The following is a 27394-nucleotide window of genomic DNA, read 5'->3' as shown; positions in this document are numbered from 1 at the left end:
ATATCATCTCTATAGATCAAATTAAAAAATATTAATGATTTCGAAAATTTGGAAATAATTTTTGTTTAATGAATTTTTATTATTTAATTTTTAACCCTTAGAATTTCCTACGAATGCCAAGAATCTTCTCCCGTATTTTCGGCTTCCATAATTCATAATTATCTCCTCTTTAACATCGATTAAAATATCATATAATCGGTATTTACAACTTAGAGGAGAAATAGAGAAATCTTATATTTCTTCTCGATGACTTACTTAAGTTTATAATATGTTGCGTGTTCTTTTTTCCCCTGTGGCGTCATCTCTCGCCCCCTTGCGTGGGTGGCAGAGGCGAAAAAAGGGGACAAGCGAACTGTTTCCCTTGCGTGACCTACTTCTTGCTCAGTGTGTTGCTCTCGCGCAAGTGAGAAAAGAGTTTCTCCTTTTTTATTATTTGGAATTAATATTGTTAACCTATGTAAATAGTTTTTTAAAATTAAATGAACTTAAATATTATCAACCGTTTCTTCAATTAGAGTCAGAATATACATCGTCCTCAATGTGTATCATATAACTATACCCCCCTTGAGTAAGTGAAAATGAATAAATTTATATTCTTTAAAAAATATATCATATAATGTGGCTCTGATCACAGTAATCGTAAGTTCTACCTGATCATCTTCACCCACCAGCTTTAAAAAAAGCACCTCTCTGAATGCCAGATAAATAAAAAATTATTACTATTATTCTCCCGCGCGTTGTGCGTCTGTCTCTCTCCGTGGATTTGAGTAGACTGAAGCGCGCATGCGCTAACTGCGCTCACCTCCGTAAAAATTATCCAATGAGCGCCTACTTACCACTTATCGTGTGGACGGTTTCAAGAAGAATCGGTAAGTTGAAATTAAGTTACCAGCTAAAGCGCTTGCCTCGTGTAAACGGGCCTTAAGTGACCTGTGGTGCTTTACTAGATCACCCGAGTGACCTGCGACACTGTTCACCAGCGCTTAAGTGACTCCTGGCAGAGTTCCAGACCACTCAAGTGACCCGCGGCACATTTGCACGTCATTCAGTGAGTGAACTGCAGCACATTTCTATAACAGTGATCTAAACAACTATAAATATGGAACAGTGCTGTTGATAACAATACATTTCTCAAAATGATTATGACAACACATTTCCAGCAGCGCTTTTCACAACAATGCATATCTAATAGTGCTTTTGACAACACGATGCATTTCTTACAAAGCTGTTAATAACAATACACATTAATAACACAGTGCTTTCGACAACAATACATTTCTAACAAAGCTGTCAACAACAATACATTTGAGCAGTGCTTTCAGTAATAGTAAATTTCTAACAGTGCTTTTGACAACAACACATTTCTACCAGTGCTTTCGACAATATATTTCTCATATTGCTTTCATCAACAATACATCTCTAACAGTGTTGTCGAACAACATTTAAGGCTGACGACTTTTTGACAATGCAAGACCACATTATATTTCTATGAGAATGCGCTCTACAACGAAGCAATGATCTTGGCAACGATGTCTCTCACGTGTTCAAACCAAGGCATCTCTAATAACGATACGGACGAACACGGGTTTCAAATAATTGTAAAGAACTAATTTTCAAGCTAAATTCAACGTAGAAATTTTAAAGGAATTGTTTTATTGTCGATTAATTTCCAACAATGCTCCAGAAACATCCACTTAGAATAATGTTCCCGATAATAACAATTTTTTCAGCAAAACTTCCTTCAAATAAAAATTAGAACAATAATCTTTCTATAGAATGTTCTGGATACATTTCTGACAATTCTCTCGACAACAATGCATTTCCAACTATTCTCTCGATAACAATGCATCTCTAGCAATTCTCTCGACAGCAATGAATTTCTAATTGTGCTTTCGACAACAATGATAAAGGGATAACTTTCTTACAATGCTTTCTACAACAAGGTATTTATATCAATGCTCTCGAAAACAAAGCTTAAAGAATAACTTCCTTACGACGCTGTTAACAACAATGCTTAAGGAACAAGAACACATTTATTTCAATGCATTTATTGCAATGCTAGCGAACAATTTTCTCACAATACTTTCGACAACAATACATTTATAATAATGCTCTTGAAAATAATGTGTTTCTCAATAATAATGCTCTAGACAGCAAAAAGATACAATTTTCTTACAATACTCTCGACAACAATGCTCAAGGAATGACTTTCTTGCTCTCGACAACAATGCTCAAGGAATAACTTTCTTGCTCTCGACAACAATGCATAAGGAATGACTTTCTTGCTCTCGACAACAATGCTCAAGGAATAACTTTCTTGCTCTCGACAACAATGCTCAAGGAATAACTTTCTTGCTCTCGACAACAATGCATTAATTATAATGCTCTCGACGACTATACATTAATTATAATGCTCTCGACGACTATACATTAATTATAATTCTCTCGACGACTATACATTAATTATAATTCTCTCGATGACTATACCTTAATTATAATGCTCTCAACAACATTGCTTAGGAAACAACGTTCTTGCAATACTTTGACAACAATGCATAAGGAACACCGGCTTTCCAACAATGGTCTCAGCCACCGTTTGTTCATTTATGCTTTCAGGCAAAATGATTCTTTTTTAAAAATGTCAGCAACAATAAATTTCTAATTCAACGGATTTCTAAGAATGCTCTCTACTAAAAATTCATGACAGCATTTTTGGCACTTACGGTTTCGCAATAATGCTCTCGACTGTTGCGGATTTTTTAAGAATGCTCTCGACAGTTATGGATTTTACAAAACGGCTGCACTCGATGAATACGGCGCAGGGATCCATCATGGACCCCCCTACAAGTGTGGGGTTGACAAGGCTCAGCCCTGGGTCTTATAAACCCCTGGAATGGAGCCCTGATTCTTTCCATCTTTTGTTTTTTTTTCACGCTATAAATTCACTATAAAGGGACACGTTTTGACCTGTCCCCGGGGGCCCCTACTGCAGAATGGAGTGGCAAGGGATCCATGATCATGTAAAAGACGGCCCAGCATTTGAGGGGATTTGTAAGAAATGCTTCAGTTAAAAACGTATTGCACTAAAAAAATCAATATAGAGTCCCGCAGAAAAAGACTTGGTTTAAGGTTCGTATCCTAGAACAGTGTTCCTCTATCTTTTTTTTTTTGCCCATGGCCTCCTTTTAGGGGGTAATTTCTTCCTGTTGCCCCTCCGATCTCATCCAGGACCGAGACCCTTCTTATTCATTGTGAATTGATTTTTTTCCTCAGTAAATTTAGTCAACAAAATTTTTATAAATAAGGTAGGTTCCCCCCGGATTAGAGTTCTGTGAGCTGCCCTCTTATCCGAGTTATATGCAGTGGCATCCGTGCAGGGCCCCATGATGACCGCAGATCAAGGTCGATGTGTCGGGAGGGGAGACTAATGCTCGTTGGATCGTCCCGTACCTTTCGAGACGGATGAATTTTTCCATATTACTCGGCTCTTGAGAGGCGTGATTGCGCCCATCCCATCTGGATCAGTGCCTAAGCGAAGGCAGACATTCCCAGCTGCAATTGTAGGAGGAGGGGGGGTGACATATTCAGTTACGAAGGAGACCGAAGCTGACATATTCGGCTACGAAGGGGAAGGGTCAGAGTTTTGCAGACATTTAGGGGTCATTCAAGTATTACGTCAGCATCGGGGGGGGGGGTTCGCATTTACTGACTTTTGATGACAAGGGGGGAGGGGGGGTTTGAAGGTTGCTTAAGTCATCAACCACCCCCTTTTTGAAGATAAGAAATATTCTAAGCTGCTGACGAAATTTTGCTGACGGGGGGGGGGGGGGTCAGTGTTTTGCTGACAAGGGGAGGGTGGGGTCAAAAATGGCTGAAAATCTGCTTACGTAATACTTGAATGGCCCCTTATCACTCGTCAAGGGCATTATCTCCATATTACGAGAAAGAAACTCAAAACAATGTTATTGTTCCTCTTGCATTTACTTTTTCAAGTTTCCTTTTCAAATAACTCGTTAAATCCAAGCTACAGTGAAGACCTGCTAGTTAAAAGCGACAGAATTACCATACAAACCATTGTACTAAACAAAGTACATTAATTTGCTCTATAAATCCAGAATCTCGCTAAAAGCTGGCTCGTAATAAGCGGGTCCGACTGTACCCCGAACAAAGAATGGACACAGAAAAGTCAAATTGTTTTAACCCTCTTCTTATTTTCGAGCTTCTTCACTATACACATGGGTTATAGTGATTTTATTCTCGACACTTTTCTCTCTTTTCGTTTTAAACCGAATACAACACTGGTCTATCGACATGCTGGGCACTTTACTACCGAATGAGATTTGTTTTTCCTATTGACTAGTTCATACGGCCATCACTAGGGGTCATTCAAGTATAACGTCAGCATCGAAGGGGGTAGGGGGTTTCGGATTTGTTGACTTTTGATGGCAAGAGTGCAGTGCCGTCTTAACGCATGGGCTCACCCGGGCACGGCCCGGGGGCCTCACAAAAATGAGAACCGGTTCAAATTTTCGAGAATTTGCCATATAGGGCCTCAGAAAAATCAATTGGCCCGGGGGCCCATGATGCTTTTAAGACGGCCCTGCAAGGGGAGGTGGGTTTGAAGGTTGCTTACGTCATCAACCACCCCTTTCGAAGATATGAAATATTCTAAGCTGCTGACATGGGGGGGGGGATAGGGTAGGTTTTTTGCTGACAAGTGGGGAAGGGGGTCAAAAATGGCTGAAATCTGCTGACGCAATACTTGAATGGCCTCTAGTGACTAGTTTCCCAGTAAAGAGACGGCACTAGAAGTTTAAAGTCGTTTCCGAATGACTGGAAAACATTGTGCTAAAAAAACTTTCCGATTAGCGGGAAAATGTTGACGAGTCCATACCGACACACACATGTGGAAAAGTGAGCAGTGATATAGTAATTGAGCCTTTTAATTGTTCAGTTGGACGACTGATAATCACTTTGATAATACGAAATTCTATGCAAAAATATCTCGGAGAATTAGCCGCTATATGAGACCAAAAAACCAGTTTCATGACTAGAGTTCTGTCCATTCGTTAGAACGAAATGATCTTAAAAGTCATTTTAATGTATAACGAAGCAGCAATTTTCTACAATTTAATATTCTGACAGAGCAAAAAAAAATGTAAATTCGCTTACAACGAGAAGTCCGTTACAACGGAACAGTTTCCCCTCCTGATTGTGAATTGCGGTTGTAACGGACTTTTTACTGTAATCTGGAAACGTTTATTTTTTGAATGATTGATAAAACAGAATATCAGGTTTATCATCGACAAAATTTTTTGTTGTAATCGAACTCTGTCGTAGCGATATTATTTGTAATGTATTATTCAAAAAAAAGAAGCTTGATTTCGTCATGTTGTTTCTTCTTCTTTGAACAACGATAACACATATATAATGACGTGTACATGAGAATGTGTTCAGGTTGCGCATCACCTCTATAAGAGACAAGCAACACCTGTTGGATGTGTAACAACACAATAGACGGAGGAAGACACACACACATGCATATAATATAGCGACACGTGTAATCAGGAACAAACACGTGGGAGCAGCTGTTTCTCTTTGTTCTTCTTTGTTCGTGTAGGTGCAACGCGATTTTGGCGCCATTTTCCCCACAGATGCAGTAATTTACTTACCTACTGGGAATCGGACATTCTTTCTCCTCGCGTCATCAATGCCAAATAACGAGGAAACGAAATTCGAAAACTGCTGGAGTTTCTTTTGAAAAATCCGTTTTGTTTTTTTTTCTTTTTTTTTCCCACGTTAAAGATTCAAAAATTTCGAAATCGATTTCGCGTTTTTGTGGTACGAGAGACCAAGCAGAGCTCCAGAATCGATTCACGAACAACCAGAATACAAGATTCATCGAAAGACTGGTTATTTGTGGAGATGAAGATTACAAAGGAAGAAAATTCATCACTGCCGCCACGGGGACACGAACCCCGGTCTCTCGCTTGCCGGACGAGTGCTCTACCATCTAAGCTATGGAAGCAGATAGAATATTTAAATCTTGGAGCGTATATATATGTTGAAAGGCACCGTACGTGGACGGCGTCAACAATCAATTTTGTATATATGAATTGACATCATCATCATCGTGCCCCCCCCCCCCAGACTTCAAAGTCTATCGCCGCCTATACACTGTACATGGACGGCGTCAGCAATCAACTAATAGCTCGTGAATGGCATAGGCTAACCAGATGGCCATATGCATTTAGAAACGTCCTCTCCACTTGTCAATACAAGATTCATCGAAAGACTGGTTATTTGTGGAGATGAAGATTACAAGGAAGAAAATTCATCATTGCGGGTCCCCGTGGCGGCAGTGATGAATTTTCTTCCTTGTAATCTTCATCTCCCCAAATAACCAGTCTTTCGATGAATCTTGTATTGACAAGTGGAAAGGACGTTTCTATATGCAACCAGAATACAGTCAAACTCGGTTATAACGACATCGAAGATTAAAAGAGATCTTGTTGTTATAACCAAGGTTGTCGTTACGACCGAGGATGACAGTCAGGATTTTTTTATTTGACGAAAAAATATAATTAGATGCAATCAAATTACTGTTCATGAAATTTCTATTTCATTATGTTTATGGTCAGAGGCACCGTCATGTGGGAAAATAACATTGTGGGGGGAGGGGTTGAAGGTTGCTCGTAATCCCGTATATACGGGACTCAAGCGCATGCGCGGGAGAGGGACGGTGTATTGCATTGTTTTTTTTTTCCAGAATTGTTGGGGACTTCAGCCCCTTACAAAATTTATTAGGGGGGGGGCTCAAATGGCATCAGCTCCTGGTTCCGGTGCCTATGTTTACTGTGACAACAGTATTGACCGATAACGATACGAGAGATTGAAATAATTATAATACGTGACATCGCTGATTCTCACCAAACATGTTGCAAATTGGCGGCGAAAAATCACCAAATTTTACACATAAATAACCCTCGGCGAGAAATACAGTGCCGCAGCAAGTCTGCTAGAATGTATTTCACGGGAAAAGAATGAACACAGCAAATATTCAAATACAGCGAAACCTCAACAAAACGATACCCGATGTAACGGCAAATCCCTCTACAACGATAATTTTTCAAGTCTTGTTTGAAAATGCTTTTCGATCATAGGCGAAGGGCCGAATTAACCATTAAGCAAAATAAGCACGTGCTTAAGGCATCAGTACAAAAGGGGCACCACAAAAACATATCAAATGGTTTTTTTTTTTTAATGTAAAATTTTTTTTTCAACATCGACCATCCGATAGAAGATCCTAAAATTTTAAGAACCCTTGATTGCATACAGTCGGCCTCCCGTATTCGCGGGGGTTACGTTCCGGGGATGACCACGCACCACGCATAACCGAAACCATAGTTTTCTTCTTGTATATCTCGTTTATTGAACATCATGAGAAAGAGTAGGGTGACGCAGAGATAGAAAAGAATGTAAAAGAGGGTGCAGAGCGATTGTTGGCGATGTTTTCTGGAAGAGCATTGTGATTTTTCTGTTTGCCGTTTCTTCTCTTCATATCATCAAGTATGTGTTGACAAGGCTTCCTCTCATAGGCGGCGATAGACTTGGAAGTCTGGGGGGGGGCACGGTCATTATTGCTGGTGGGGGCAAGATGAGGATGATGATGATGATGACAATTCATATATGCATATATACATTAGATCAGTCGACTCCACCTTTGACGCTGGGGGGGGGGGCAATGTCCCCCCATGGCCCCCCCCCCCGTATCTCCGCCCATGCTTCCTCTACTAATTTTTCTACACGTGAAGAACGTAAAATAGAGGGATCTATGTTATGAAAATAATCTATTGCTGATTTGAGCTTGCGAAGCCCTTCCACTATGTTATTTGTGGTGAGTCCGATGAACTTCTCACGCATTCAAAATTTGATTCAATTTTTAGACCGTAACCTATATTTGCTGCACGACAAGAAGGGTGGACTACGGAAGAAGCAGGACGAATTTCAGCCTTCCAGACCAGTTAAGCTGATACCAGGAAGAGTCTACAACTTGCGGCCACGTAGGGGTACTGCAAATTCACGAAACTGATACCTTGTTGAACGGCAAACTTTATTGGAGAAACTATGAACACTTAACGTGGTGAATCAATGCCACCCATAATCCAGCTAGCCAGCCGATGTAGCTTCGGAAATGATGAAAATCGCTTAATTGCCCAGGAGAATTAAGATATAGGATGCTTATGGAACAGGAATGTGTGCCTAGAATGAGCTAAAACACCTGGGTGTCCGAACATGGGCTGACTTGGACACTTGGACCACCACCACCACCAAACCAGAACATGGCTCCCACTCTGTCCCAAGATAGGGATATAAGCGGTTAACGAAGCCACGCTGGAGAAGGACACTTGGAGCAGGACTCCATGTGACGCAAACACGACATCGATTCGTCGTTGTACGGCCTACATGACTACAACTTGTGACATCCAACGAACGCAGACGGACCGCCACCAACGGAACTTTGATTATCGAGTCCAGACGTGCCAAGGACGCTATAATATCTATTTAGATTTCGATTCTTAGATAATGATTTATCATAATTATTCCGTTGATTTATACTCCTGTAATTGGACTTGCTATTCTGTTATACAAATTTATATGTATATATATATATATATATACATATTTAATTAAATTCCGGATGCCCCCATCTTTCGGGAACGCTTCGATATCTCCTTGAGATGGGAAGCGGGGTGTGTCCGGTCCTTCAATGTGGAAAGAAATAATTATTTTTCTTCATAAAATCGATTATTGCAAATGTTCGAATTTTGTTATCGAAATTTTCGTCTCATAAAAAAATTTTATGCTAGAAAATTACAAAACAAGAACTCTCTCTGTCGTCTCTTTCTTTTCTTCATCGCTTGAGTGGCCTGAAATTTCGAGATTAGATGGCAGCACCAACAGTATATAAATCAAACCGCCATCGAGCTTACATTACTAGAGAGCGGGGGAGTATGACGTCAGCGGTCTCCGCCATAGCAGTGCTGAGAACGGTGTCCCCCAACATTTTCCGTCGGAACATCACGTTAAGCCGGATTTTCCTAGGAGCAGGTTTCCTGTACCGCGCGCAACGTGAATCGCGCAGCGCGACACGCCGTCCACTCACCAATAAGAAAAGCAGCATGACTGTTTTCCAACAGAGTGCAGTACGGCTCACGACAGCGTTTTACGTCGGGCGCGATTGGCCGACTGCTTCTGGAGGAGTCAAATGCGTCGTGCACCGCGCGTTTTGTCGATATTCTCTTCACTCTTGTGTGTTTTCTTTCCCTTCCCTTCAAACCGGAGCATGCAGACGACAGAGTAGCTGATGCCAGCAGGGCCATATACTATAATATAGCCGCTGATCTGATGCGCCACACTAGAGAAACACAAACGCGTAGCGTGATTATGCATCACGTTTCTGCCGGCGCAAAATGGTCTCATTCGTTTCACGCGGCGCCAAAAAATTTTTTCTAGGAAAACCCGGCTTAACTCGGTGAAAACAAACACAATCACCTGTTATTTTCTTATGGCATCCGCAGGAATTTAAAACAATAAATGAAAGAAATAATTTCAGCATCGATGAAATAATCCCAATATGAATGAGAGATAATTCCAGAATTATTGAAAGAAAATATTCTAGAACTAATGTAAGAGATAATTCCAGAATTAATGTAAGAGATAATTTCAGCATTGATAAAAGTGATAATTCCAAAATTAATGAAAGAGATAATTCCAAAATTAATGAAAGAGGTAATTCCAAAATTAATGAAAGAGGTAATTCCAAAATTAATGAAAGAGATAATTCCAAAATTAATGAAAGAGGTAATTCCAAAATTAATGAAAGAGATAATTTCAGCATTAATAAAAGAGATAATTTCAGCATTAATGAAACAGACAATTCCAGAATCAATGAGATATAATTTCAGAACCAATGAGATATAATTTCAGAATCAATGAGATATAATTTCAGAATCAATGAGATATAATTTCAGAATCAATGAAAGAAATAATTCCAGCATTAATGAAAGAAACAAATCCGGAATTGATGAAAGCAATTATTCCAGAAGTAATGAAAGAAATAATAATTAATAAAGAAAATAATTCCAGAATTAATGAAAGAAATAATAATTAATAAAGAAAATAATTCCAGAATTAATGAAAGAAAGTTCAAGAAATAATGAAGGAAAATTTCAGAATTAATGAAGGAAAGAAATTACTCCGCATTAATTTAAGAAATAATTTAATCTTTTTTCACCTTTAGATGAGTTCCCCATCCTTTTTTTTAAATCTTTGAAACCCAATATTTAGAGACCGAACCGTACATTTCTATGGGCAAATTGGCAGGCACGAACTTTGTTTTCCCCGAGTCACGTGATTTCCTTGCATCTGATGTCGATGCCGTCGTCTCGGAGGCTGGATACTCCCTCCAGTAATATAAGCTCAATGCAAGCCTCAGAATCTCTGTCGTCTGCTTCTCTCCAGCTTACTTATTTTGGACGTCTCCTTGTCCTGAAAAAATTACTGAACTGGCAGTTCAAACTTCCAGTTCTGTTTGTGAGCTTATCTTGTAGGGAACCGAACAAACCGTCTGTCGTCTGCTCATTAAGAGGTTCTTTGTTTTGGACGTCTCCTTATGCTCAAATAAAATAACCGAACGTTCAGTTTAAATTTCCAGTTCAGTTTATGAGCTTTGTTTATAAGGAACTGAGCCGAATAAAGAATATAGTTTTTTACTTTAAACTTCATCATCACCACATGAGTCACTTTTAAATTTGAGATTAGATGGCAGCACATTACTATAAAGTGGAGTGTGGAAAAATTAACTTTTTACGATCTTACCTGTCGTCTGCTTGTGTGAAGGTCCTTTGTTTTGGATGTCTCCTTGGGTCTTGAAAAAATTACTGAACTAGAAGTTTGATCTTTCAGGATAGTTTATAAGCTTTGTTTATAAGGAGCAAAGCTGAATGAAGAATTTAGTTTTTTATACCTAGAGCTTTGTCATCACGACATAAGGCACTTCTGATTTTGAAAGTAGATAGCAGCAAAAACAATATTTTTAAAAATGAATGTTAAAGTATTCTAGAGCAGTGGTTCTCAACCTGGGGCCATATGGTCCCCTTGTGGTCCTGGGATATTCTAGGGGGGGGGGGGCCACGGGAGAAAATCAGAAGAAAGGTGATCCACGACAGGTGGTGAAGGGCAAAGCGCTTGAAGAGAGAGCCTCTTCAAGCGCTTTGGTGAAGGGAGTCACAGAGAACTGTGAAGAGAAAAAAGCTTTAAAAGTGAAACTTGGTTGCAAAAAAATATTACTACTTTCAGAATTCATCAGATCCCCGTTCATAGGAGGTCGTGGCATGACCCGGGTCTTCACGTCTATAATGCAGGGAGGGGGACTACACTATATGGAATCTGGTACTATGATTTTCATCTGTTACTTCCAGCTAAGTATGGAGGGCCGCCAGAGTAACGGTTGATGTGTTGGGAGGGTCGATTTATCGTACATGTTCGTTGGATCGTACCGTATTTTACACAGACAGTTTTTTAACATATAATTTGACTCCTGGGAGAGATGATAATCCGCCATTTTTGAGTCCGTGCCTAGCCAGGATTCCAGAGATTGATCTGATTTATTAAAATTTCACTCATAATAAAAAAATAGAAAGTATCTCAATCTTTGATGAGGGTAGAGAGGGCCCTGGATAGGACAGGGAGGGCCACGAGAAGAAAATGTGATCCATAGGGGGCCATGAGCTGAAAAAGGTTAAGAAACACTGTTCTAAAGTATTAAATTAATTTTAATTCCATTAACGTTAGTGCCATTGTGAATTCGCTGCAAATGCTACAAGGCAAAAAAAAAAACTGCTATTGGCGGACGGCGTAACGTTTCGAGTCATCCGGTTTATACGGGACTCATTACTTCCTAGATACAATATCTATAGGACGCACTGGCCTATTCGGGAAGACTGGATGCATATATCGCACCCACGTCCTGCAGCTGGGATATTTGTTGGGGCCTTAGAGGCCAGATTTTTCACTGGTCCAGCGATAAATAATTTTTAGTATGAAAAAAACAAAAATTATAAGAAACTAAGCTGAAGCCTTTCAGCCCTCACGGAGGCCGTGCGATCTGTGCTGCCACATGGGGCACCTCTCTACTAGGAAAGGATTCCAAATCCGAGTTGGAAGCTAAGAAAAAATTTGTTGAGCCGAGAAACATTATGGGGGCACCAAAAATCGATCCCGCAGAGATTCATTTCTGTTTTCTGCCCCTACCATTTGTACATCAAGGCCACCTTAAGACCATCGTAGACCCGAGGCCACAACTAGGATATCGTCCCATATTTTACAGGACAGGAAAATTTTACAATGTTATTCGGTTCTTACCTATCGCCCCCCACTCCTGGATCCGTTCCTGTGCAAAGACAGACATCTTCAGCTGCTGAATAACTATAAATGGATATTTTATAATTTTAAGTCCATGACAGAGGTCTTCAACCCCCTTTTCTAGCCGTGAGCACTATCTGCGCCCATCATCAAAAGAAGAGCACCCTTATGGCAAGTTTGATACATGAATGCATGAAATCGGGATGATTTCAATTCTTGAATGCAATTTGAACAAAGTGTTTAATTGGAACGTTGATTAAGTGCTCACGAGCACAAAGTCGGATACAAGCATTAAGCACTCTTGCTTTTATGGTTTGCTTTTATGGGAGGGTCTTCCCCCCCCCCCCAATGTACATACTTTACAAATGAATAAGTAGACTTACATATTGTTTACATAAATACACTCGGAACGCAGGGAATGAAAAGAAAAACAAGCAGAATTTATTGGCCAATCATACATCTCACAAACCAATCAAAAAAATATATAATAATAACCCAGAAAAAGTTATTTTTCTTTTCTACTCTCGCTCTCAACCAGAGAAGAAATCATCCTCATTATTACTGACCATGCAATGTATCTCTTTTAAGAATCTTGTTCACTCATCGAGAAGAACTGCTAGATGAACGAGGTCGTCTTCTTGCCGGTGATCTGGACCTGCTACGTGACCTGGAGTGTCTTCTGAAGCGAGGAGGTGACCTAAGAAAGGGAGGAAAAACAATTGAAACCTGTGTATTCAACGATTCATGGAAACTTTGCCCCGACATCTCACCCCTAGCACATTTTGGCCAGTACATTTGGCCCGTGAACATTTCCCTGCCCCGACCATATGAGCGACCCTGCCAGTGATCAAGTGAGTTGGGCATTTACTCCTGCATTTCACCAGCCATGACTGTATGAGCAATGGTATGAATGACTGTATGAGTAAAAATATGAATGATGGTATGAGTAATCAAGTAAATAACCATATGAGTAATCGAGTGAGTTCGACATTCAGTCCCAGATATTGCATTGCACACCCAGCATTTTGCCCTGGGGGAAAAGGGGTTCAACTGTATGTTCATTCCGCTAGGTATAGCTTTTTTTTTTACACATAAAAAATTACAACACAAAAGAAGCTTATTGTGACAGACTAACCTGCGATGCATTCTGGAGTCTCTTCCTCTCATGGGGGACCTCCTCCATCGAGGTGGCGGCATCCTACGAAGTGGGATGGGAGAAAGCCTTCCACCTCCTCCACCACCTCCATAGAATCTTGGTGGGGACGACAGGAATTTGAGAACTGGAGCAGCAGCAATCACCTGTCCGTCAATTTGACCTTCGGTGAAGAAATAAGAGAGTATTAGAAATTTATAGCGTTGGCATACCACATGAACATGGGTTAAATAACTTTGAAAATGATGACAAAAACTCACCTCCATCCATGTATTGCAAAGCCTTTGCAGCATCTTCCGCTTTCTCGTATTCCACATAAGCGAAACCACGGGTGAGGAAGGGCCGCTCTCTGTCCAATATCATATCAACATTCTTCAAAGGCCCGTAAGTGCTGAAAATCTCGTAGACGTGATCCTTGGTGACATTCCTGGACAGACGACTAATGTGAATTTTAGTCATGCGGGCAGGTGATTTCTCTTTGGCCCTCCTGGGTGAAGGGGATCTAACATACCGAGAGAAGAAAGAACATTATGTAAACACTTTTATTTAAGAAACTAGCTTGCAATGCAAATGAAAGAAGAAAAGTTCATTTACGGGATAGGGGCCATTCCAGTTTACATCAGCATTGAGGGATGGTTTCGGATTTGCTGATTTCTTATGATGGGGGGGGGGGGGTTTGGATGATACTTACATCAACCACCCCCTTCATGAAAATATTAAATATTATTAATGGCATCTTTAATTTGTGTATTTATTTGCCTGTTTTCCCCTGAAAAACTAATGCATGGCATGGACCCACCTTGCCCAAAAGTCAAGACCAGACACATTCCCAATGATTCCATCAAATAGCATCAATAGCTATATAGGAAGGAATTGCAGCAAACATCTTCACATTGACTGATTAATTTATCTGGAATTTAGAGAAACCATGATGAAGATGAGAGCTCAATGCTCTGTAATTCACACCAACTAGCAACGGCAATCTATACCCCACTCCATTGATCCCTTGAACTGAAATGACGAGTTCACAGCTCGCCATGAAATTGCATGTCTGAGCAGTGCTACCTGAAAATAAATTGCAGTTTAAGGGGTTAATCAATGCTCGAAACTTGAACGCACAAGCTAAAAATGTAGTGTCCTCACAGTATAGTTTGTTATGTGAAAAATGATCCCTGTGCATTCATAGCAAAGTTCACTACAGAGTGTCAGATTCTATGTACATTTTCGAAGGGCAATCCCAAATGGGGGGAGGGAGGGAGGGGGGGGGGTATGCAGTATGAACTTTCGGAAGGGGCAGACAAAGACTAAAGCTTTGTGTTGGGAAGGGCGATTTACTGTTTATGTTCATTGAATTGTCCCATTTTTTATGGGACAGATAAATTCCCCCATTTTTTGGCTCTTGACAGGGCAATTGTCCCTCTCGTTTCCCTCTGGATCCATGCATGGGGATGGGGAATAATGAATTTCTCAGAGAAATTTCGAGCTATTAGCCTTCAAATAGCATTGAAACAAACATAAATTGATTATAACATGTAAAGGGTAGGCCTATTTTCTAGCTATATTTTATTTTTATCATCTTGGAGGGTCAGAGATTGTGGGGGAGGGGGGTTGACGAAATTTTGCTGACAAAGGAGGGAAGGGAGGTCAGAAATGGCAAAAAATCTGCTGATATAATACTTGAATGGCCCCATATCAAAAACAAAGCAAAAAAAATTACCTCGCTGTGTTTCTTCTGCCTCTGCCACTTGATCGGTGACGTGACACAGATGATCGAGATGAAGATGAACTTGAGGATGACGAGGAGGATGATGACCGTGAATGCGCACCAGAGGAGCTGCTAGAAGACGATGAGGATGATGATGAGCTACTTGAACTTGATCGCCTATAGAAACAAAAGGTTTTTCACACAGCAGTACAGGATAATAATTAAAATTACACGAAAAACTGTTTGCCTAATTTAAAAATTCAAACAATTCATTTTTTTTAACACATTTTAAAGACAATGGAAGAAATATGGCACCAATATCATCAGTTTGGGCAAACTTCATTCATACACCACAGCACAGATAAGTCTTTTCATAACCTTAACAGATGGCAACCCCCCCCCCCCCCTCTCAATTTGCTTTCAGTAACCAATCGTGCTCATCCATTATTGAGGCAAACTCATATCAAGATGACAGACAGTAACACATTCAAGCCGCTGAGCGGTCATGTGGGCATTGTGCTAGAGTCTCATTGTTAGGATCTAGGTTTGAACCCTGTTAGCGGTACAGTGGTAATTGGCTGAAGCCAGATTTCTTCCAAGATGCAAACGTGAGCCGGTCTCTGAAAATAAAAAATCTCTTCGAAGAGCAGGGAGGTTGCAGGTTGAACAGGTTCTGGTGCGACACAAGTTCATTGCCCCGGAGGACGTGGTCGTGTTGCAATTATTTCTAACCAAGCTGGAAAAAAAAACTTATGTCGAAAAGGGGGGGGGGGGCAATTCAGCTAGGGGTACAGAGGGAGCCCAAAGTGACGAGCATATGTGGCTCATATGCAGACAGACCTACAACATGATACTTAGATAATGTGAAAATTCAAGCATTTATAATCTCCACTTCAAAATATGGAAAGCAGATGACGAGAACGATTTCTGCTGTATTATCGCAACAAATTTTTCAAAATTTCTCAGGTGTAGGCCAATTGATAAATTTTCAATGATATTGTTCATGATGACAAGTATTTCAACATTTTTCTGTCAAAGATTCTCTTTCACACATCTTAGGATAGGGTCACTTCCCACTGTTTGGAATTGGAAAACATGGCCTGGGGACTACAAAAATCACAGATAGGTGCAAATGATATCTGCAATTTTTGAGTGCATGATAGTTAAGCAAGGAATCGAAACTTTCAAGTAAAAAAATGGAAGTTTTTGTAATTTTCGGCACTGCCCATTTGCAAGTAACAGTTATTACAACATGCTATGCTTTTTTAAATATATAATGTGATCAACACATATTCCCAAGAGATCCTTACGATCTGTATTCGTCAGGGAAATCGCGCGTTAGAAATAATTCAAAATTATTTGGAAAGATTTCATAGAAAACTGTAGATCATTTTTTTTTTTGGTTTATTTATAGATGATGGTATAGAATCGGTCAACTATATATAACTACACTTACATGCATTAATGATATTTAAGAATTGTGAGGGCAAGCGATCACATGAAATCTCGCCAACTTGACATCCGCTTAAGTCACTGTGTTCATCTGTACTTCGGGGGTGTCGAGTTAGAGGTTCCACCGTATTACCCACAAATGGGTAGCACGAAATGTTTTTGATAGCCTGTGTATATCTGAATGTTTTATCATTGCACATTTTTGAAAAATTAATATTTTGTTAAGTGTGCTCGATCATCTAGGCCTATCTATAGTGAAACCTTGCTACAATATATTTTCATTGATACAACAATATCCTTTACTATAATAGCCTATATCCCACTATGAAGCTATTTTTTATATCTCACTGTAAAAAAATTTAATACATTTTTAAACATTACCTTCAACACAACACTTATCTACATGACATGAAAACTTTGACATTTCGTCATTTTCACTTCAAAATATAGAAAACAGCAAAAAAAAAAAAAAAAAAAAACCGAGAAACATGCACAACTCTAATAGTTTAGGCCTGAATACATTAGGGCCACACATACATGGCCCCCCACAAGGGGTGGAATTCCAGCCCTGGAACCCAGGACAAATACATTATTTTTTGTTTTTTTCATGCTATAAATTTACTACAGAAGGGTTCGTGAAAAGCGTGACTCAGGGAACCAGCGAAGATACCAGATGTCCCGCTCCAGAATGTGGGGGGGGGGGGGGGCATGCAAGCATATATTTGCATGCAAGACGTTCTGGCATGTACGATTCATTATAAATTCTCCAGAAAAATTTTGTGAGATGCATATAAGGTTTAACAATAATAGTGCAGTCTCGACTAGTTTGCGTGTGATGGAAAAGCAAGCAAATATAAGAGCAACACCCTTCCCCCACAATATCGATTTTAAACCCAGTTCTCACAAATGTGGGGTTTTTTCCTCATTGTAGAGTCCAGGCTGAACTCTCCGAGGTTAAAAAAAAAGGAATTTCTACAGTGAGAAAGAGCAACCCCCCCCCCCATTTGTGGGTACAGGGTCTGAAGAGAGAATGAAGAAACAGAGCGATTGTTGTAGATTGAAAAAAAAAATGTAGTGCAGTACTAAAACAGCAACTGCTTTACATGGCTGAAACCAGGGTTGGAATGGTATTTACCGTAAAAATATGTTTTTCCCACCCTTGGGGAAAAAAAATCACTGTTTCTGCTATTATTTAAAAAAAATGTATTTTTCTTTAAAAAATGCATAATTCTGATGCAATGTTGTGCGAATACAGAAGACTAGAATCACTACATTCTTACTAGCATGTATATTAAAGTATAATATGCTCATTTGATCTCTTATTGCTATAAATTTTCTTGTCATAAAGCAGGGCTTGACAATAGGTGCCAGGTCGCTATAAGTGAGTAGAAAATCTCTATTGGCACCTAAAATTTTCTTTATGTAATTGTTTAATTAAAGTCTATGAATGACGCGAAAATTTCTGATTTCACAACAGTGCCTATACCAAAGGAAGAATATATGTTTCTATACTATAAATTCTAGTCAAAATATCTGTTTACAAATAGCCGAGGCAGATTCATGATTTTGCTGCCTTGTGGCTATTCAAATTTTGCCTCTCTTCTCCTATTTCAATTTGATGTTTTTGACCACAAATTACTTAAATTCACCACCCAGCCCTATAGACTACTTAGGCCCTCCTTCTCTTCTCCATAAATAACGTTTATGATAAATAGTCATTTTAAAAAATAATTGTACGAGCTCTAAATGATAATAAAAAGTGGGAAAAGAACCCAAATACTGATTACATCATTTATCATAATTAAAATTGGTTCGTAAAAAAAATCAAGCGACACCCATATTAATCAATAATAGTTTCTATAGTATAGAAATAGTAGGCAATAGTATTTCTATACTAAAAGTAATATACAGTGAAACCTAGATATATAGCAATACTCTGCGGATCAAGGAAAAAAATATCGTTGTAGAGGAATTTATCATTATATTGAGTATTTTTATAACATGGTTTCATTTGATCATTTTTATCGCACCACAGTCATTTTCTGCACGAGGGCTAATTAGACCGGGACCTACAGTGCGCAGTTTCACTGTACACTAATCTTATGTAACGATCTCATATATATCAATATTATTCTCTGGTGCTGATTCATAGTGCTAATATAGCCTACTCTATTTATAACGATAACTCACTTATAACGATATGTCTCTCTGGTCTCTTTATCATTACATAGGCTTTTCCCTGTAGTATGTTGAAGTTATAAATTAAAAAAAAATTCAAGTTATTAGAATTTATACGTACAAAGGGTGGAAAGGGGGAAAAAAAAAACTTTGACATCAACCTAATTCAAAGTGTGCCGCTGATGAAGACCAAACATTGGTTGTGTTACAACAGTCTATGTTTCTACAATTCTTATTTTTCTTTTTTAATTAAGACTTGAGTTTATTTGTGAATTTTTTTATGATAATTATTATTTAAACAACCATTAATCATTAGTTAATCTGCATATTATCAATACTAAAAGGGTAATTGCATGTACAAGGTATTTACCAGTAAATACCTAGTTTTTACCATGTCCTGGTAAAGACCCAATCCTGACTGAAATACCAGGGCTTAAAGTTGGGGGGGGGGGGGTTTAGGGGCCAAGCGTGTGTGCATGGTTTGTTCTTAACAAAAAATAGTCCAAAATTATGTTTATTCGATTTTTCCAAGAGTCAATCACCCTTTTGCATGTTTGAAAACGTACTATCATGGGATCTGAATGTTTCGTGTCATCCTTAGACTCTAATTTACCAATTGCATGCAGACAATTTTAGGCATTAAAACTGATTTTTTAATTGTCATGGTGACGTGACACCTGGGATTAGTCACGCCCTGGTGGAACACTTATTAACTAGTTAAAATTATGATACATTATTTTTATTTTTATAAATAATACTGATAAATATGTCCATTAATACATTTTCTGGTATTACTGGCAATGTAAATAACGCCATGATTTGGTGGTGAGTGACAATATAACAATAATCACTTTTTAGAAAATTTGGTGTGTTTCCAATCATAACTGATTGTTCTGCGAAATACGTCACAGTTTTTGGCATATTTTACTTTGGGGAGATCTGCTAACGGCAATCAAGATTAACCCAGGTGGTAGCGTGTGAGATCAGTGCTGTAAGGATCGCTGGTTCACAAGTCCAACTTGTGAACTTGTGAGTTTTTTCCCCTCCTATCTTTCACCTTTGTTTTTTGATGATCTTTGATTTATTTTACTTCATAGTGGTTTTCTTTGGTACTTACTTGTATACTAAATCATGTCATCGACCATTTTCGAGATTGTGTGTTCCAAACAAACCCATGGAAATTCAGTTTAAAATATATGTGTTACACTAATGTTGGCATATAGTCATGTTACATGTAAGCCATACAATGTATAAACACACTTAAAAGATAAAACAGGTCGTTAGCCCCTGCATGTTGAATAAATGTACAGCATACTTTCAAGAGATACGACAAGCTACTAACAGCTGTACATCAAATAAATGCACAGTGTACTAATGTTTAATGCTTTAAAGCCATTAGCCAACTTTACACTGAGTAAATGCACTGTCTACTATGTGTATTTCATCTTTAAAAGATATGGCAATCTGTGTGATGGTACTTATGTCAGCCACCGTACGAGAATTGTTCAAAAGTATCTGACCATAATTTTTGGTGCTTGAACCAATAAAACTAGGGAGAAGTGGTTTGTGGGGGGTGTTTGTGGGTAGGCGATCCTAGTGTGCATGTTTGAATTTTTTCCTGCATGCAGAAGCTGCCAGTCAAAATGAGATTGCTGATGAATGAGAAAGTAAGTGAGCGCCATATTACATTTTTGACAAAAATGGCAGGAAAAACATGAACGCTACTGCATTAATCATGATAGAGCTGCCAATTGCAATGCAGAAAATCTTGGTAGTACTCCTTGGTGATGGTTACGCCGTGCAGTGCATACTCGTGATGAACCACGCCAACGGAGTGAAAGAAGATAATCAGCGCAATCAACGTTGCATCTTCTGAAGACCAAATCATGTCAAAATGGAATGAAGGAATCCAATTCGAATGCTCGCCTCGTCTACAAGTTCTCTGATAGTGGTTTGGTGGCCTATCAGAATGTGCTTCACTCTCCACTGATGTTTGGCCATCTTTGAAGTGGTTGTACCACTCTTTTATCAGTGTGGCACCTATTTCTTCATCTTCGAAAGTATGTTGAATTTCACCGATTGTTTCCACACTGGAATCACCAACCTTCACACAAAATTTAATGCGGTGGCGCTGTTCAAGTTTGTTTTGCCATTTTGTCACAAATCACACAAATGAAAATACAATGACGCTCACTTATACTTCCTCATTCATAGAGGGTCTGCCCGCGCTACATAGCTTCTGAAGGCACGAAAAAATTCAAGCACGAGCACACACTAGGGATTGTCTACATACGTGCACCAAACCATACCTTCCTAGCTTTATTGGTTCATGCATAAACAATTATGGTTGGATGCTTTTTGAACAAACCTCGTACACCGACAGAATGTACAGTGCAATGCATCCTCTGCCTTCTACAAATAATACCAAAAGCAATATCTCCTCCACTTCCAGTACCAGCTTAAAAAAAAAATTGACAAGCCTTTCAAAAGTTTAAATCAACACTTTAGGACGACCAAAAATTATAGCAAAAAAAAAAAAACTTACTTATTTGGAGCTTTTCCTCCACGTGCTCGTGAGCGAGAGCTAGAAAATAAGATACTTTCTTGATTGCTTATCACACGATTATACATGGTACACCTCATATGTGACCTCGCAAGGAATAATGATTTTAAAAAAATGTCTGAATAACTTTCCATGATTTTTTTAGGCAATTAGTTTTGCACTAATTTAGCACCGATTCTCGCAAATCAGAACAATTCGCAAGTTTTTTTTTTACACTGGTGTTCAAAATTAAGAGAATTTTCCCTTTTGGTTAATTATCTCTGGAACTTATCGATAAATTTGAATGAAACTTGGTATGCACATGGTTGATACAATACAAACAAAATATGCATACAACAGTTATTGTAAACATGCATGATCATGCATAAGAGGCATCAGTGCAGGACACAGAGCTTACGATGTCAAAAAATAATAGAGTTAATAAGAGATATGGTCCTATAATTATACACAGGTCGCAACGTTAATTCATACTGGAAATTCAGCTGTTTAGGGGCCTCTGTGGCAGTCAGCCCGCACTCCTCCACAAAGCTGTTTTCAGTTCCTAGATGGTTCTGAGAAGGGGTTGATAAGCTGCAACTGCTCTCCCAAGAACATCCCAGGCACACTCGATAGAAAAGATATGGCAGGCATATCTACAGACTCCATCTGGAAAATATCTTTACTTTAAAAAATTTAAGCACCATATCAGCACTATGTGGTCGCACGTTTTGTCATCCATTAAAATTAAATCAGCACCAACTGTACCCCGGAAAAGGCAAACATAGGGCTCCAACATATCATCCCTGTACCTGACAAGTCACAGATCTTCTGATAACGACATAGAGCTCTATGTGCCCATCACCCATGGTGCCTGTGCACAAATCCTCAAACTTCTGCTGCCACAGTGGTCTCTTTCTTTGATGTCGGGGAATAGGTAGCGGGTCCTGGTTGAGTCTAACCACTGATTCTTGACATATGTTTATCTGGAAAATGAAGATATCCACCCAATGGAGTGGCCAACCACATCTGCAGACCTATACCCCCATTGAGCATGTCTGGGACACTCTTGGAAGGGCGATTGCAGCTCGTCAACTCCTTCAGAGGAGCTGAAAACAGTTTTGCTGAAGGAGCAGGATTGACTGCCACAGAGAGACCCCTAAACTATCTGTCACTGATGCATTTTACACACGATCATGCATCTGCACAATGACTGTTGTATGCCTATTTTGTTTATTTTATACAAACACCTACTACTACTAAACCAGACATACACCTCGTCCATATTCTTCTGCGGAATTGGTACATATTGGAATGTTTGTATGTATAGTGAACCTCCCGTGAAGTTTGTTTCTGTGTAATGCTTGTTATGTGTAGTGCTGTCATCTGCAATCAATTTTTAAGCTACAAGTTTTTTCTGAACTCATAGTGAGTGAAATGTAATGGATGACTGATTATAACATTGTAGGCCCATTGCTCTGTGGTGAGTTTTTAATGGGGGGAAATCGGCTTGCATTCGTGCCTCGAAGTTGGGGGAACCGCAGAAAACCAACTTCAGCCGACTATCACTGTGGCGACTGTGGGGTTTATGTATACATAAAAATTTCATTAAACAAGTTCCAGAAGTTCCGGAGATAATCTACCAAAAGTGAAATTCATGAAAACACTGGTGTATTTAACATTAGAGCATTATCTATCACTTATTGAAGAAATATTCGCTTGTTGATGAAGGAATGTGGGTACATACTGAGTGCTACTGCTGCTGCTGCTACTGGAACTCGATGAGGCACTGGATCGTCTTTTCGATGGTCTCGCTCTCTTGGTGTCAGCCATTTTCGGCTTACTTTCACCTTCAGAAATAGCCCTGATTCAAAAGAATGAATGAGAGAAAAAAAAATTAATACCACGTTTATATTAAACAAATTTCGCAGTAATGTCAACATTCCTTTAGAACCAGCAGATTCATTTATATCAAGCATTTCAAAATTTTTTAAACCACACCCCTTGCCATAAATTCTCGACGACGATGTCATTACCAACACGCAAGAATTTTTTAATGCTAGGCCAATGTTAGGTTATCAAGTCTGGAACATCGGGTAAATTTCCAAAATACTATACAGCTTGCTGTGTGTGACGACTTTCTTTTTTTCCCCTTGTTGGCACCCCACCTGCTTTGGTGTTATTTGCTATGGTTACCCCCAAAATATGAAACAGTAATTATTTTGAAAATTAGAACACATGAAATGAATTAAAAAGATCTGATCAGCCTTTACCATGACCAGAGATGCAATTTATGCGCTATAGTGCGTCAAATACTCAAAATTTTGGAGAAAAGGATGAATAAAAATTTGGTTCTTTCTTAGATGAAACGTTCCAAGAAGAAAAAAAGTAGAGAGAAAAAAACCTTCCAGACTTTTTCCCTTCTTTTTACAGTCCATCACGATACCTTGAAAAAGTGATTTTACTACTTTGTATACTGTACTGTATGGATTATCAGTGGCTTCTCATGGTTGGATATTTTTGGAGGGCAGATTTCCAAAAATATACCGCCATCTATCAGTGATGAAATGTAGTCAAGTGCATGCAGGGACATAACTAAGATTTTTGCTGCCCCCCACCAATATAAAGTTTAATAATTTCATGTAATGGTGTTCTTTGTTTCCCCTTAAAACTTTCAGCCCCCTAAATTTCTCCACCCATAGCAATTGCCCCCCCCCCCCCCCAGTTTCGGCCCTAAGTACATATGTACGATTTACAATTAGTGAAGTATCGCTCTATATCGAAAACTTTTATTTTTATCAAATTATTTTTCATATTATCTGCATACCTATGCAATATTTACGTAAATAGTTTGCACAGTGAGCTTAAGTGATGTCTCAAAAACAACGCTGAAAATCATTTAGGTTTAGCAGTTGCCATCGGCGATGGTTTTTACAAATTGTAAAAATTCACTCTTCTTCAAATATCAGGGGTCTGCGCAGAGCCAAAATTTGGGCCCGTTATCCGGACCTAAAAAACGGAGAATTTATAAAATTCCAGATCTGAATAATGGACCCTTCACAAAATCCTAGACCTGAAAAACAGACCTTCGCAAAATAAAAATGAATGAAATCATAAATTTGGAATTTCATTTCTTTTGTGTAGATTAACTAGATTATTAAAGAAGACACCAACGAATAAGGAAAATATACAAAAATACAAAAAATTCTAATGCATTTCGACACCAATGGCCGTCGTCTTCAGAGGAAAAATATTTAACTACTAGTCACGCTGACAGAGTTTCCCACTTGGGTAGAATACCAAATCCTAACGCTCGGTTGCTCAGCGGAAAAAGTAAGAGTTACTTATCCTGACCCGGCGAATATGATTCGCCATACAGGGGTAGCGGAAGAAGTATGTTTGTTCACTTCAAACAAGTGAAGTGAACAGACAATGTTCCTCATCAGCTGCATATATTTTAAAGTGCTTTACAACTTAAAATTTACTTAATCATGTACCGCGTGTAAATGGGCCTTTAATCAAATCTGCGGAACAGCTTCGATATATCAACCACTTCCCTTTTTTTTTCCTGATAAGTGGCCAAGACTGAAATAGTGGCGCTGGGTTGCCCAATTGTTTCTACAACTTTCTGGAATAATCTATTTCAGGTGGCGCTAGTTATGTGGGGTTTTCAAACGACACTTAAAACAACCGTTGCGCCATTTTGCTGCTTCATTTGGATTATCATGATATATTGTTCTACAGCAGCATTTCTCAACCTTTTTTCACTCGCGCAGCCCTTTTTATTAAAAAAAATTCTATGGCGGAGCCCTGTAGAGTGCACAAGGAGTCCAAAGGACTCCTGTTATACAGTATTAGATATCACGTTCTCAATTTTTACTTTTTGCATACTTACCATTATATCTGAAGTTTTAATCCCGCATGATTTTATTAGCGGAACCCAGAGAGAGAACCTTGATCAAACTTTTATATCCCGATCAGCTTATTATTTAAATGAGAGTCAGGTTTTTATTATCATGTTTGCTAGTTTCCGTTGTTGTTTGCTATGCTGGCATTTTCATTTTTGGTGTACGTAGCATCTGATGGCCTTGGCCACTTTTCGTTAGAAGTGTTAGGCGCCAAAAGAAAAGTCACCAAGGGAAGTGGCAGATGATATCAAAGCTGTTCCAGCCTGCTGCACATCGAATGAACATCCGGCCAATCCATAGGCGGAGATAGACTTGGAAGTCTGCCGGGGCAATGCCCCCCCCCGCCCATGGTAACTCGTGGGGAAAAATTGGGCGAAATTTGTCCATGTGGGTAATTTTTTAGCATTTGTGGGAAATTTTGAGTTCATCAAACAAAAAAATTTAAAAATAAAAAAATAAAATAAGTCCAAAGACATTTCTTGTGTAAAAATACTTGACTGCATCTTCCCCCGGTAGATGGCAGCACATTTTTCGGAACACGTACCTCACTACATACATCTTTACATCCTCTGCCTATCCAGAAATGTTAGGGTTGTCGAAAATGGTGCTGGTAAAGTATATTGCCAATTTGGGGTTGGCGAGAATGATGGCCAAGAAAACCGCCAAATTGTCACCAGATTGTGAGCAAAACATTAAATTTCGCAAAAATAATTCAACTGCAATATATACAAAAATGTTAGGGTAATGTTAATACAACAATTAATAAACAAGAGCACACCTTATAAGAAACTAGCATTATACACAACTAATTACAATCTCTTTACATTATTGAAATTAAATAGATTACACTTACATGAGGATCTATTAAAGGAGAGCGCACTCTTTCCTCCTACAATGATTTAGGGAAAATCACATTTAATCAGAATAAAATTCAGACGATCAACCACAACACAACTCTTGCCGGGGACTGTTTCTAAGCATGACGCATTTATCCCCTTCTTCAATGAATAAAAATAAATTATTTAAAGATTTGAGAATATTTTGTGTTGGTTGATATGATTTTAAGCTTTCCAAATATGGCAATTATTTACTAATATTTCATGTGTATTTTATATATATATATATTCATCAATTCAAATTATATGTGTATTTTTTTTATAACAAATGTGTGCGAAGACGACATCAGGCTGTCAAGTCATTGTGACCATATTTTATCGAAACAATTACGGGATGTCGTAAAAATATTGCCAAAAAATGCGTTTCCCCGAAAATCCAGTCACGAAAAACTAAAGATCGAAATCCATTCAATTTAAGAACCACAGTAATCTTATACATTTTTAAACAACATGAATTTGTTATAAAATCCAGGGCCATAGCCAGAAATTTTTCGGAGAATGGCAACTGGTGTTTCGATAGGGGAGGGCGGTTAAATGATAGAACAATTATTAACTTCACATTTCGACGGTATTATTCTTTGGTGCTCCCCACCGTGACCTTGATGAAACCATCCAAAAATTCCCTTTAGGGTCAACTTTGGACAGTGGCAACCTGTACAAGAAAAACATATATTGTGACGAATGTGGGTACATAGTCCCCAATAAATCTCGAAGAAGCTGACCGATCCCGAGATAAATGCTACTCTCATTCTTCATGTGTTACAGTTCCTCCCTGCCATGAAAAATTCAGTCCAATGAGTCCTGCGTTGAACAATACAATGATAATCTTTCTTGTACTTTTCCATAGAGTAGGGCCACCGTTTAAATGGTTCGAAAAATTGTGTGCCACTACCAAATTTAAGCTGGTAGTTCCAGGCGAGGGCATGATGGTAAGACTGCCCTGCCAAGACCTCATCCACCTTTAAATTCCAGCCAATTCCGGATTATCTGGACAGAAATAGTCATGCCATGCGTGAGATCCAGACCCGCAGTCAAAGGTTGGCATACTAACCCATTAGCCACCAGACAGCTTCATTTTCTAGAATTGAAATCGAAATAAAAAAACCTATCAACAACTAGATCTCGCATCAACTTCTC

General features: G+C 38.9%; 1 protein-coding gene across 2 annotated transcripts; it reads right to left on the bottom strand.

Annotated features, from left to right (window-relative positions):
• Nucleotides 1-12845: 12845 nt before the first annotated feature.
• Nucleotides 12846-26509, bottom strand: LOC149067684 (uncharacterized). Of its 2 annotated transcripts, XM_089252102.1 has the most exons (7): nucleotides 26215-26509; nucleotides 23201-23317; nucleotides 21460-21498; nucleotides 15297-15461; nucleotides 13840-14081; nucleotides 13562-13742; nucleotides 12846-13123 (listed from the first exon to the last, which is right to left on the bottom strand). In XM_089252102.1, coding segments are annotated over exons 1-7 (843 nt in total). In that variant the 5' UTR covers nucleotides 26217-26509; the 3' UTR covers nucleotides 12846-13026. The 2 variants fall into 2 exon arrangements, with proteins under 2 accessions (XP_089108228.1, XP_089108229.1); XM_089252103.1 differs by lacking the exon at nucleotides 21460-21498 and having other exon boundaries at nucleotides 26215-26393.
• Nucleotides 26510-27394: the final 885 nt, after the last annotated feature.

Source organism: Pholcus phalangioides, unplaced genomic scaffold, assembly GCF_987345545.1.
Source record: "Pholcus phalangioides strain wild (caught in Gottingen) unplaced genomic scaffold, Ppha-v1.0 ptg000028l_1, whole genome shotgun sequence".
Taxonomy (NCBI): Eukaryota; Metazoa; Arthropoda; class Arachnida; order Araneae; family Pholcidae; genus Pholcus; species Pholcus phalangioides.
The sequence above is the reverse complement of the archived record's forward strand: the minus strand, read 5'-3'. Positions and strand labels throughout refer to the sequence as shown.